Genomic DNA, 14,361 nt, shown 5'->3' with positions numbered 1-14,361 from the left:
TAACTGTAGATTATGAAACCCTCCTGCATATACTGATAAAAAAATGCTTACATGAGCCAAATGGTACAACGGTGTATTATTATGTAAATATTTTTAAACACTACTCATGAGGCTCTTTGTTGAGTCAGAGAGTCAATGTATTTTATGTTTTGATAAATATCACCAATGAGTCTGCAAAGAAGTATCTCATAGTTAGTCTCCCATAGCAGCATATGTGAGATCCTTCTGATGACATTGCCAATAATACTAATATAGAATAATAATCATAATGACAGCAAAACCTCTTATGTACTTATCTTTATGTTCCAGCCCCAATGCTAAGCACTTTTTAGTTAATTCCCACCGAGTGGGTAGTTTTGTCTCATTTATTCACTGGAATTTAAAGAGTCCAGTTCTCAAATAGGTTGGAGCATCAGAATCCCCTGGAGGACTTAAGCAGGGTCCCTCCCCCCCGCCCCCCGTCTCCCCCACCTGATTCAGTGGGTCTGGGGCCTGAGAACTTATATTTGTAACAAATTCCCAGGTAATGCTAATGTGGTCTGAAAACTACTGATGAGGGGAACATTTAATATTATTAAATTAAAGAATTGTCTTCATTTTTCTTATAAATCTCGATCTCAAGGATCAGAGAGATGAAATGCTGGCGCAGGAGTACAGAGGAAAGTCAAGGCGTGGGTCATCTGTTCCAGGCCTTTCAGGGTAGGTCACCGCCTCAAATGGCCACGGAAATCTCTGTGCGTCTCCTTTAAGAGGAAGCAAAGCCACGCCCTCTCTTGGAACCTTAGGAAGCTGTTTCACAGAGACCAGAAAGTGCGCGCCCGGATTCAGGCCAGAAACTACGTTACCCAGAAGGAAGTGCGTCGAGCGTCGGAGGCAGGGGCTGGGCCAATGACGGAAAACGGAGAGGGGCGTTTCCTGTGCCGGAAGGACGGGACTTGGGGCCTCGAGTCTCAGGACGACAAATGGTTGTGACAGCTCCGTGCTTATGTTCTGTGCACTGACTGGGACTCTTGACAGAGGCCGCTTCCCAGGCTTTTCGAGACCGAGCAGAGGACAGTGAGAATACGACCCGCTTACACGCTTTCGTACGAGCCGTGATACCCCCAGCCCCCGGTAGGGTTGTCTGCCGAGCGCCTTGCAGGGCCTTGGCGCCAGCCCTCTGTCCCCACGGCGCCCGGAGGCGGCGCCTGGAGCTGTGTGCGCATTTTACACGGCGGAGCCTGAGGCCGACACCGCCCCCGGCTGGAGTGAGGGGTCGGCTGAGCCCGCTGGACCGGATGTTCGCCGCCACTCACGGCCTCGCTCCGCCCACTGGGTCCCATGGCGGCGCCGGCGCTGGTGAGTGGAGGGTTCCACAGGTCCACGCGCTCTTGGATCGCCGCCCGCACGGTCCCATCCGCTATGATATAGCGGATCCTGGGACTCTTCGCCTTTCTCTTGTGATGCCTTTGGATCTGGAGGTCATGGGAGGGGGTGGGATGAGGGGCTGGGCTAATCACTTCCAACCCAGGGTACTGAATCCAGGCCAGGGGTTATAAGGAGAGGTCCCCATTTCTGGCTCTAACCTTGGAGCTTGTCGCCTCGCTGTCCTTGGCCTCCATTCCCTCGGCCCTAAAATGAGAATAGGAATAATTCTCTGCCGAGGGAACTGAAGAGGGTACGCTTGTGAGGTGTGTCCTTCAGTGCTCAGCACGACCCGGAGAGCATCACTCTGAATGCCATTTCTGGGGATGGACTCCCCAGGTCCTGCTATTATTTTAAGGGTTCACTCGGGCTGGAGTCTGGCCCTCAGGTCTCCCTGCCTCGGGCTTCTACCTAGCTGAAAGCTAGAAGGGAGAATGAGAGGCTCGAGGGCAGAGGTGAGGTGGGAGCAGCATTTTTGGAATTGCTGCTTCTCTGATAGTAGAGGTCCCCTGATAGGCTAGAAGACAAGAAGGTCATTGGACTCATCTTGCAGAAACCGTCTGTTTAATTGCAAAAGAATCTGGCTTGCCACTTAACAGCATTTACTTGTATTTGAAAAGTGAATACATTACAATATTCATTAATGACAGTGTACCGGAGTGTTGTGTCTCAGGATGTAAATACACGACAGACCCAAAGTTACTCTTCAGGATGTCACCCTGTTTAATCTCATCACGGCCCTGAACACCTTCAGGACTTGTGTTACTTATTCATTTTTCCTCACTTGACCTGCTCTCTAAACTCATTGAAGCCTTGTTCCAGGGTCCCTTCAGGGAGGTCTTCCCTGGTTGTCTCATCTAAAGTCTCCGCTGATGTTTGTGGTGGTCCCACTCTTTGTTGCTTTCAGAGCTGCTTACAGTCATCTGATTTCATCTTGCTCATTTATTGTTATGGTTGGCCTGTACCACTTACTCAGTAAGTGGTTGATGAATGAAAGACTCTACCCTCTGGAGCTCCCATCATACTTAGATTTAATCTAAACCCCCTCCACCACCACCACCACCACCACCACCACCACCATGGCTGCAAAGCCTCTACCCAGTCCCCCAGGCCACCCACCCTCCCTCCCTCTCTTGTTTTTCTCTAGCTCACTGCCCTCAGGCCACAGGGGCCTAAAAGAGTCAAGGTCATTACCCACTTTTCTCTGTCACATGGCCACCAGATCTCTGAGAGCCTCCCTTCTTAACCAACACTCCATCAACAGTGGGGAACCCTGGGGTGACACCTAAACACTTTGCATGTGGAGGGTGCAGGCCTTTCTCTGGCAGGTGGGCATGGGAATGAGAGGGACTTTGGTGAACCTTCCAGGCAAAGGGAACTGCATGGACAAAGGGAGAGTTTTTTGTCAAAGAGGCATGAGAGGGTTTGGGAGGTTACCGAGGGCACCTGTCACCTGCTGAGATGTGTCTCAGGAAGATGAGATTGTGTGGTTGTCTGATGGATCCTCATCCCACCATCCTATCCTCACCTAGGACAGACATCATGCTGAAGGCTGTTGCCCATATACTTAGAGCCACAGCCTGCATTGTCCCTAGCTACATGTCTTACCTGGTACTTAAGTAACAATATCTTAGGGAAATGTGCTGAGAGTGGCTCAGAAAGAAAAAAGAATAGGTTGGTGGCTCACTGTGGAATCTTCCAGGGATTTTGGAAGTCCCAGCTGCAGCTTGAGGGCAGGGAGAGTTTGTTTGAACCCTGCCAAGCCCAGGCAATTGGTACCTCCTTAGGTGACTCTTCTATGAGGCAGACGATGACTGCTCTGCCCTTCCGGCCATATTCTATGGAAATATTTTCAGGAGTGACTAAAATGGTTGTAACTACAAAAATTATTGGAAATGTTTCTTGCCCTTGTCACTGTGAAGTCACTGTGACAATAGAGGAGTATGGGGATTACATCCATAGACCTTGGATTAGAGCGACCTGGGTTCAAATCCTGCCACTTCTAGGTAGACATACGACTCTGGGTGACTACTGTGAGCCTCAATTTGCTGATTGTGAATTAGAGGTGATGATGGCATTTACCTCACTGATTAAAGGATGATTAATAAAATTTGCAAATACACATTGTGATGTGCTGGGCACTGCAGAGTTTGCTTTATGGACATTTTCTCTTCCCACAACAGTCTGGTGAAGTGGGAACTGTTATTGTATTGATGTGGAAGTTGAGGCTCAAAGAAATTAAGATACTTCCCCATCGTCACACATCTGGCATGTGTTGGTTCAAGAGTTAGATTTAAACCTTAGGAGTCTGGCCCCCAACCTGGAGACTTTTAGTTGCTTTAACACAGTATGTAAAGCCCTGAAGTGCAGACAAACAGTGCAGATGAGTGAAGCTTAGCTGCTGCTGCTGTTATCATTGTTTGAATTATTATTTTTTCCCCTCTCTTCTAACCTAGAACACTTACTGTCGCTCCTCACAGGATTATCATTGTCTTGTATCATTGTCCTAGGAGGCTTTTCTGTCCCACATGTTAGTCTTCTGTCAAAGGCACTATCTCCCTCCATCCTGAGCCCGGCACAGAGCTAGGTTCTCAGGAGATGCTTAGTCTCTCTGGATTTTTGCCAGTAACAGAGCAATAGGCTCTCATCTCATCTAATAGCTGCACAGCCACCTATGTTTGACTTTCCAGGCACTGGTATCTTTTGAAGATGTGGCCGTGACCTTCACAGGGGAGGAATGGGGGTATCTGGACCTGGCCCAGAGGACCCTGTACCAGGAGGTGATGCTGGAGACCTGCAGGCTCCTGGTCTCACTGGGTAAGCCCTTATTTCTCTCCCATATGGAGGACCCACAACCTCTTTCATTCCATCTTCTCTCTCTAGGCATAGCTGGTTGAGAAGGCTTTAGGGTCTTGTCTTCCCTTCTCCCTGAAGCTTCAGCATGTTGTTATACGACCTGCTCTTGCTTGATTTCCCTGTGTCTCCATCAGGGTTGTAGCATAAGAAACATAGTCCTTCTCAACACTTTCATCCTAGTGTCTAGCTCAAGCTGGCCTCAATCTGACATCCTTCTTCTAGATTTCCACAAGAAGGAAGGTGATTGTCCCAGCTTGACAAGTCAAATATCCTCACAGCCCAGTTAGCAGGACCTGTGCATAATGGGACTTTCTCTAAGAAGAGGGTGATTCAGACAGGCTATGAGAAGGTGTTTGTCATCAGTGTCAACTGGTATCTTTCTAAGCAACACAATCTCTGCTGAAAGGCTTCTTTGGCCCTGGTACCCACACAGTTGACCCTTATTTCCTAAGGCCTGTGCCTTGCTTCTCTGCTGGTATGGGAAATGATTTTAGAGAGTGCATAGACACATTATCAAATGGCATTGGCAGGCATCTGAGAAAGCCATTCTTTTTTCCTTTCTCTTTCCTCCCTCTTGATTGTTGAGTTTTGAATTAGTGCTGAATCTTTAACACTCCCAAAGCTGTTAACTAATTTCCCCCTCAGCAGAAAGAATAGCCTCAAACTCCCAACCTCAAGCAGGCAACATGAGTTCACTCAGATGTAACACCATTAGTTTGATTTTATCATTTTTATGGTAACCTTCCACTTACAGTAAGTGAACTAATATCTTTAAGGCACTTAAAATAGAACTGGGAACACAACAAGTACTACACATGTATTTATTATATATAACAATTGAATAAATTCCAAACATTCTCCCGTCTAAACCTTTAATGGCCAGTTTATCCAGAAATTGGTTTCAGTAGGAATTGAATGGAGGCAGGCCCAAGATCTCCCTTTTCCCAGATGTCCAAATAGTTACCTCTGACAGGGCTCTCCCAGCTTGCATCATCCCCACAGTCTCTCCGAGGAGGTCAGTCATCAATGAAGTAAATAGAGTGTTATTTTATGACAGTCAAATAAATTCCAAACATTCTCCCGTCTAAACCTTTAATGGCCAGTTTATCCAGAAATTGGTTTGAGTAGGAATTGAATGGAGGCAGGCCCAAGATCTCCCTTTTCCCAGATGTCCAAATAGTTACCTCTGACAGGGCTCTCCCAGCTTGATCATCCCCACAGTCTCTCTGAGGAGGTCAGTCATCAATGAAGTAAATAGAGTGTTATTTTATGACAGTCATGCTTAGTTGTTGAAAGGAGATGTGCGGGTGGGGGAGCAACACAAGCAGAGGCCCTGAGGGAGCAGGGGCTCAGTTCCTTAACTGAGATGAAGGAATGTCTGGTTCCACTGCCCCATCACTGAGCTCAATGCCAGGCATATGACAGACATTAGTGAACATTTACTAAGTGACAACTAAATGAATTCTGGCCTGCAGTATAAGATTTTCCTGTTCATGTTTCTGTTGGTCCTGGTGCCTTCGTCATTGACTTCTCTCCATTCTTCTTTTAGCCTTCACAGTTGGCAAAATGTGTTTGGCTGCATGTAACAGAAGACCACCTCATAGTGGTTTCACCATGAAAAAAATTAATTGCTTCACCTAATGAGAAGCCCTGAGGTGTTGCTGGCTCCTGGGTTGGTAGATGCCAACCCAGTTCTCTTTGTTTGTCTACTTTCTCTCCTTGGTCCAGGTTATCAGGTCAGCATCCTTGCAGAGGCCACAGGATGATGCAGCAGTGACTAGGGCAGCAGGTCCTTACATTCAGCTCTATCTTCCCAACCTGGACTAAAGGCTTTTTCTTCAGAATGAGTAGCTGGCTTAGGACACCTGCCTACCTCAGGCAACTGACCTTCATTCATCAGTTGATTTAGTCCAGTGTTTTTCAGCTGCCCCTGGGAACCAAAATCACCTAAGGAGCTTTAAAAACCACCAATGCTTAGTCCTTATGCCCAGAGACTTGGTTTAATTTGCTCTGTTTTTAGAACCAGGAATTGCTAGGTAGTTCTGATATACAGAGCAATTGAATTCTAATGACTTAATTAGGGAATACCTTTTGCGGGGCGGGGGGGTTCCCTTTCTGGAGTTTCATGGCAGTGTGTTAAAGGTATATACTTCTGTAAACTTGAGACTTTTCCTTTCATCTTTATCTCTATACTCATGCTCCATTTATTTCTCCACACACAGGACATTCTGTTCCCAAACCAGAGCTGATCTACCTACTGGAACATGAGCAAGAACTATGGACAGTGAAGAGAGGCCGCTTCCAAAGTACCTGTGCAGGTAAGTGGGTGAGAGTCTGACAGTGGGTGTTATGGGAACCTGCGGACCACTGGGGAATCACAGTGTCTGGAGTTCCATAGGCAACTTCTTTTTGTAGCCTTCCTGAGTTCTTGGTTGGGCATGGGGCACTTTGAACTGTGGTCCCCCTGTCCACCCACCCCAATCACATACACTTTGACTTTACTTGGGTTGGAATATGGTATATTAGGTAGCAGACAGGCTCTGGGCTCTAAATGATTTGCTGCTCACCAGCCTAATGCCCCTGGGGAAGTAGCATGATCTCACTGTGACTTTGGTATACAAGTTAGGCTGAGTTAATGCTACCTGCTCTAAAAGATAAACTCCAAAATCTTGGTGGTACAACAGATTGAGTTTTTTTCTCATTCGTGCCATAGTCTAATGTGGGTCAGCAGGAGAGTTCTGTACCACATATTCATTTACGGATCTAGGCGCATTCTGTCATCAATACGTGGCTTAAGGTTGCCTTGGCCAAGAGGAATAGGAGAGAAAGGTAGTAGTCATATCCACTTGCACACATACACATCACTCCTATTCACATTCCATTGACAAGAAATAGATATTAGGCTACATGTTGTATCAGGCTGGGAAACGTGGTTTAGCTATGTGCCCAAGGAGAAGAGCCCACGAGTATAGGGAACCTATATTCAGTCTGCTTAACTTAGCCTGCATTTGAAAAAGATAGTGATAATATCTGCACAATTGGGTTGTTTGGGAATGTAATTAGATAACAGGAAGCTACTTAGTACTGCCTGACCCAGAGTGTCTCAACAAAAGTTAGTGATATCTCAAACGTCCTTCCAGATTCAGAAGACACTCTTTTTTTTTTCCTGCAGATTACTACCTCCAACCGTACTTTGATCCCACCCTTTTCCACCTTCTCTATCCAATCATTTATTTACTCATCCATGCATACATCTGTCCTTCCATTTGTGAATCAGACACTTACAAGCAGCCCTTAGCTTTGTTGTCTTCTTGCCCTTCTGTCTTATAAAACCTCAAGCTGATATTTGCTTTTGTCAGTCCCACATCTGGGTGGCTGCTAAGGGCAGCTGGAGCCATCAAGTGTATAGATCGGTGCCACTGCAGATTCATGATCTCTTTCATCTAGTGTTCATTCAGGCTCCCTCAGACAGCCTTCACCCCTCTCCCCAGTTCCACATCTTCACTTGAATGTCTCAAAGACATCTCACACTCATCAAGCTTAAAGACGACCTCGTAATCTTGCCCACTCCTCCCATTTCCCCATTTTCAGTTATTGAATTGAGGTATTCTGGCTCCGTACCCCACACTCTTAACCATGATGCTCTATTGTCTCTCGACTCAGCAGAAACGTTCCCCCATTATCATGCTTGAGCTTTTATAGCATTTTGCTCTCTTGTTTCCTGTTTCCTTCTTCTGACTTGACCTTCACTGTTGTCTCTGATCACTTCTATGATATTGGCTTCAGCAAGCATCTCACAGCCTTATCTTTTTATTCTGTGCACTTTCTCTGGGTATACTCACTCATGTTTATACTGTCAACTTCAACCCAAGTGTGATAGGCCCCATAAAATAGGCATGATGGCTTACATACACTGATTTCTGACTCAGAGCCTGGTACCTTACTAATACTATATATGTGCTGTTTCACTTCATCCTCACAACAGTCCTTTCAGGGAAACTTAAGAAATTTGAGTAGGTCACTAAAGGCCACAAAGGTAGTGTGGGGTACTGATGGAATTTCAGACTGAGGTGTTTGTCTTCAGAGACCATGAAGTTTACTATACAGTACTCTATAGGCCCTCTGACTTTTATAATTTTTCCAAGGTGTAGAGATTTAGAAAAATTATAAATTGTGCTTTTTCATTGGTCAAGCCATGTCCTGGATTTTTGTTTTATATTCTTTAATTTTATTTTGTTAATGTATTTATTTATTTATTCCCATTTATGAAGATTATAATGAACAGCTATGAAACTTTCACCTGAGTACAAGAAAGTTACCTACTTTCTACAGCTGTCAAGATGTGTTTCTTTCCTCTCCTGTTCCTGTGTTTCCTCCCTTACATAGATAGCCACTTTATTTTGGATTTGTTATTCCATTGCTTATTCTGTAGGAAGATTCAGTTTTATGAATAAATATCAGCTATTCAGATATTCTATTTTTTCTTGTGTCAGTTTTGGTAATTTGAGTCATTTAAAGGATTTGTCCACTGCATCTGATTTGTCTACCCATTACTTTTTAAAGATTGTTTCATCACAAAGTAGTAAATTCTGTTATATATATTTTACAACAATAAAAAAATCAAAAAAATAAATTTAAGAAACATATTTATCATTTTTATAATGCCATTAAAAACTGACCAACATTCTCAAAAAAATAAAATAGACTGTTTCATTGTACTCTCTTGTGTGTATTTGTTGTTTTGTTTTTGTTTTGAACATTATAAAAAATATATCCTAATTTATATTGTCTTCTGGAATTTTTACTCTTTATTCAACAGTGTGTTACTAAGATTTATGATGCATGTAGCTGTAGGTCACTCATTTTTTTCTGCTGTAGTCAAATGCATAAATATAAGACAGTGTATTCATCCATTTTCTGGAGCAATTAATTATTTGTTTATAGTTTTTTGTTCTCACAAACAGTGCTGCCATAGGGCCAGCCCATGGCTCACTTGCGAGAGCGTGGTGCTAACAACACCAGGTCAAGGGTTAAGATCGCCTTACCGGTCATCTTTAAAAAAAAAACAGTGCTGCCATGAAAATTCATATGCATGTATCTTCATGTACATGTGTAGGAGTTTCTTAGTAATGTTCCTCAGACTAGATTTTTTGGATTATAAAGTGAGTGAAAGGAGAACTTTATTGGGTAATGCCCTGTTGTTGTCTAAAATGGTTATACCCATTAACACTTCACTTGTATTGTCTGAATGATTCCATGGATCCACATCCTTTCCAGTACTTGATATTGTCAGATTCCTAAGTTTTTATGATTAAGTGAGTATAAAATGGTATCTCATTGTGATCTTAATTTGTTTTTCCCTCATTACCAGCAAGATTGATGACTTCTTCATATGTTGATTAGCCAATGTATATCTTCTGTGAAATGTCAGTTCATTATATTATGCTTATTTTTCATTTTAGAATTGGACTGTTGAATCTCCCACCTATAATTGTGAGTTTGTTTATTCCTCCTTTCAACTCAGGTTTTGGTTCATGTATTTTGAGGCTGTGGTGTTTGGTACATAGAGATTTAGGATTAGTATGTCTTCCTGGTGGGTTGGTCGTTTTATCATTATGTAACGCCGCTCTTTGTCTCATTTTTGGTTTGTAGTCTTTCCAATATTAATATAGCCACCTTTATTTGCCTTTTAATTTTTCATTATATTTAATTTAGTCAAATCTACTAGCCTTTTATTATTAACACTTTTGTATCTTGTTTAGGAAATCTTTCTCAAAAGATACTGATTTTTATATATTAAAAGTTCTTAATGTTTAGCTTCTGACAGGTAATCAGTCTGGAGGTAATTCTCTGTATGGTGTGAGATAGGAATACAATTTCATTTTCCTCCATGTGGCAAATAATTTTTCTAGATCCATATATTGAATAGTTTCTCCTTTTCCCACTGGCCTTTTCTGCTACTTCTGTTATATATTGAAGTACCATGTGTACATTTCTGAACTTTCTTTTCCATTTTTTCTCCTGAAAGTTTGCACATATCTATTCTTACCTCACACTTCCTTGATGTGTATGGTTTTATCATAATACTAATTCCTCATAGGGAAAGTCCCCCTGCTTTATTCTTCTTCTTCAGAGATACTCTGATCTCTATATAAATTCCACAATCAGCTTATCAATATACACGAAAAACCCTATTGGGATTTTACCTGATGTTGTACCGAATTCATAGATGGATTGGGGAGTACTGACAACTTTAAAAATCTCTCTTTTCAAATAGATCTTCTTTAATGTAATTTTTATAATTTTCTTCACCTAGATGTTATCTATTTTATGTCTGTTCACCTAGTCTTTATTCAGACATAGCAGATTCAATGTGTCCACCCAGTTCTTTCTCACCCTCCCCCACTTTTGCACAGAATTTTGAGAATCTGTTTCTCCTCTGTTCCTACCTGCCTCTTCATTTGCATCTCCACCATCCTCTCATCCCCTTCACTTTGCTTGGCGTTCAGCATTCTCTGAAGCTCTGAACCTTTGTACGTTTTGTTTTCATCTGCTGTGATTTCCCTTAATTCCTATTCTGGGAACTCATACACTCTTTGAAGAATAAGCTCACATAGCACCTTTTCTGACTAGTCTCCACTTATTCTTTTTGTCTGTCTCCCATCTGTGGGAAGTTAGGTGCATCTTCTCTGTGCTGTCATAGTGCTATGAGACTTCCTCTCTTAGGGCACATTCATTACACACAGTGTAATCATTACTCTGCCTACCCTTCCCCATTCTGCAGAATGAGGAGTCTCCACACTGGATTCTCTCTCCCCTGCCCCAGCCCTTCCTCCTGAGTGACTCATACACTCTTTGAAGAATAAGCTCACATAGCACCTTTTCTGACTAGTCTCCACTTATTTCTTTTTGACTGTCTCCCATCTGTGGGAAGTTAGGTGCATCTTCTCTGTGCTGTCATAGTGCTGTGAGACTTCCTCTCTTAGGGCACATTCATTACACACAGTGTAATCATTGAGACTCTGCCTACCCTTCCCCATTCTGCAGAATGAGGAGTCTCCACACTGGATTCTCTCTCCCCTGCCCCAGCCCTTCCTCCTGAGTTTCCTTTAAAAGATGTCAGCAGTCCAAGTATTAAGAAAAATATTACAAACCTAATGTTTTAAGAGATACAAAAATGCAGTAGGCATCAGAGACACTATTTTCATCTTCATTCTTCTACTAAAGCGGTGATTTTTTTTTTTTTTTTTTTTTTTTTTTGCTCTCTGCTGACATCACTAATAGATGCCTTTTTTATATTGGATTTCTTTCAGGTGAAAAAACAAAACCCAAGATCACAGAGCCTACTACTTTTCAGCTGGCCTTCTCTGAGGAACCTTCTTTCCAAGAACAACTGGCACACAGATCTTCAAGGGATTCTAGGTTAGGGCAAGACAGGAATGATGAAAGGCTATCAGAAAGGCAGGAAGGGAATTTGAGGCCAGGAATTGTCCTTCACAAGGCAACATGCCCTGGGAAGTTGAGCCATAAACGTGATGATTTGGAGACAGATGATAGTCTGTGTTTAAGGGTTTTACAGGAGCGACTCATTCCACGAGATGCTGTATATGCACACGACTCCCAAGAACCAAGAAAAGGCCCTGTGGCCGATGCAAGGGATAACCCCTACAAATGCAAGGAATGCGGGAAAGGGTTTAGCAAGAATTGGGCCCTTGTTCGACATCAACAGATTCATGCTGGAGTTAAGCCCTATGAATGCAATGAATGTGGGAAAGCCTGTCGTTACATGGCTGACTTCGTTCGACATAAGAGGTTTCATACAGGGGAAAAACCATACAAGTGTACTGAGTGTGGAAAAGCCTTCAAACGCAGGTCTCACCTCACAGAGCACCAGCGTATTCACACTGGAGATAAGCCATATGAGTGCAAAGAATGTGGTAAAGCTTTCACCCACCGCTCTTCTTTTATGCAGCATAACATGACCCACACTAGAGAAAAGCCCTTTTTATGCAAAGAATGTGGGAAAGCTTTTTACTACAGCTCTTCATTTGCTCAACACATGAGGATTCACACTGGAAAGAAACTCTATGAGTGCAGTGAATGTGGAAAGGCCTTTACTCACCGCTCCACTTTTATCCAGCATAATATGGCCCACACAGGAGAAAAACCCTTTTTGTGCAAAGAATGTGGAAAAGCTTTTTGCCTCAGTTCATCCTTCACTCAACACATGAGGATTCACACTGGAGAGAAACCCTATAAGTGCAGTGAATGTGGAAAGGCTTTTACTCATCGCTCCACTTTTATCCGACATAAGAGGACTCATACTGGAGAGAAACCCTTTGAATGCAAAGAATGTGGGAAGGCCTTTTGTGACAGCTCTTCCTTAATTCAACACACAAGGATTCACACTGGTGAGAAGCCCTATGAATGCAGTGAATGTGGAAAGGCCTTTACACACCACTCTGTTTTCATCCGACATAATAAGACCCACAGTGGAGAAAAACCCTTGGAATGTAAAGAATGTGCAAAAGCCTTTTTCTATAGCTCTTCCTTTACTCGACACATGAGGATTCACACTGGAGAGAAACCTTATATTTGCAGAGAATGTGGAAAGGCCTTTACTCAACCTGCAAATTTTGTTCGGCATAAGAGAATCCACACTGGAGTAAAACCCTTTGAGTGCAAAGAATGTGAGAAGGCCTTTTGTGACAACTTTGCCCTAACTCAGCACATGAGAACTCACACTGGAGAGAAACCCTTTGAATGCAGTGAATGTGGAAAAACCTTCAGCCACAGTTCATCCTTCACTCACCATCGAAAGATTCATACCAGAGTTTAAAAGATGTAGGACGGCCTTCTGCAAGCCTGTTAACCTCAGTCTACTTTTATGATTTCATAGTCTTTTGGCCAGGTAAATATTTTACTCAGTATCTGACAGTTCATACTGACGAGAAACATCACAATTGTCATCCCTGTGAAAGTTTTTTGTAGGTCATCTTCACTTGTCATCTAAAGAATTATATTAAAAATTGACCCATCCTAGAGCCTTACACTACACCTGAGAATCATCCAGGAGAGAGACCCAGTGGTTATCATGCATTTAGGAAAATGTTACCAACAACTTTTATTCATACTTCAAATCCACCTCAAGAGTATTTTAAAAGAACAAGGCGAGATGGAAGAAGAGACTTAGAAGTGAACGGTAAAAGAAATGCATTTATGGCTTCTTTCCAATTTCCCTGTCAAACCTATGACAATTTGAGGGGGAGGTGGGGTTGGGTGGAGTATGAAAGATTAAAAAGGCCTCATATCGTTTATGTGTTTTTTATACATTCAGAGTCAGGAGAGTTGGACCATTGAAGGCAGCTCTACAAACATTTATTAAAAGTATTCTTTGTTCCAGAACTTTGTTGTCTCTACCCTTCAGGAGCATAAGTCTTTGTGAGAAATATAAAGGCTTGGCTCAGAAATACTTACACACACATACTCATACATGTACATTTTTATATATACAGAGAATCCTTGTTATTCGTGGTAATTATGTTTTATGAATTTACTGCGCACAATAAATTGGTGAATACTGAACCATTGTTGCTAAGAGAGATACACAGGTTCCTGTGAGACTCTGATCCAAACATTTTTATCAACCAATTAATACATAACCTCCATTAAAGGGAAGGGTTTTTTTATTTCTTTTTAAAGACACCTTATATAATATATGTTTCATAAATTTAATAAATAGTATAATTTCATAAATAGTAACTATTCTTTATAATAAAAATACTTTGATTACAGGCATACCTAAGAGATATTGCAGGTTTGGTTCCAGACCACCACAATAAAGCAAATAGTAAGTTACTTCAAAAAGTTAATGGAAAGATTCATATTATCTTTTACTTCTGTGTTTTTTCATGAACTTTTCAAAGTACCCTCTTATCACAAAGTGAGTCACATGAATTTTTTGGTTTCCCAGTGCATATAAAATTTATGTTTATACTATACTGTAGTCTATTGAGTGTGCAATAGCATTGTCTTAGAAAAATAATGTACATACCTTAATTAAAAATACTTTATTGCTGAAAAATGCTAACAATATCTGAG

General features: G+C 42.3%; 1 protein-coding gene across 1 annotated transcript; it reads left to right on the top strand.

Annotated features, from left to right (window-relative positions):
• Positions 1-1,033: 1,033 nt before the first annotated feature.
• ZNF599 (zinc finger protein 599) lies at positions 1,034-13,665 on the top strand. Its single transcript, XM_008563809.1, has 4 exons — positions 1,034-1,338; positions 4,095-4,221; positions 6,483-6,578; positions 11,574-13,665. Exons 1-4 carry the CDS (start codon positions 1,321-1,323, stop codon positions 13,097-13,099), a joined length of 1,767 nt encoding a protein of 588 aa, XP_008562031.1. The 5' UTR covers positions 1,034-1,320; the 3' UTR covers positions 13,100-13,665.
• The last annotated feature ends 696 nt before the right edge of the window (positions 13,666-14,361 follow it).

This window comes from Galeopterus variegatus, unplaced genomic scaffold (genome assembly GCF_000696425.1).
Source record: "Galeopterus variegatus unplaced genomic scaffold, G_variegatus-3.0.2 Scaffold15019, whole genome shotgun sequence".
Classification (NCBI taxonomy): domain Eukaryota; kingdom Metazoa; phylum Chordata; class Mammalia; order Dermoptera; family Cynocephalidae; genus Galeopterus; species Galeopterus variegatus.
Note: the sequence above shows the minus strand (reverse complement) of the source record. Positions and strands in the feature narration are given on the sequence as shown.

Coding starts and splice junctions, on each gene's coding strand:
- ZNF599 (XM_008563809.1), top strand. Junction 4,222..6,482: donor CAGGCTCCTGGTCTCACTGG/GTAAGCCCTTAT, acceptor CTCCACACACAG/GACATTCTGTTCCCAAACCA. Junction 6,579..11,573: donor CTTCCAAAGTACCTGTGCAG/GTAAGTGGGTGA, acceptor GATTTCTTTCAG/GTGAAAAAACAAAACCCAAG.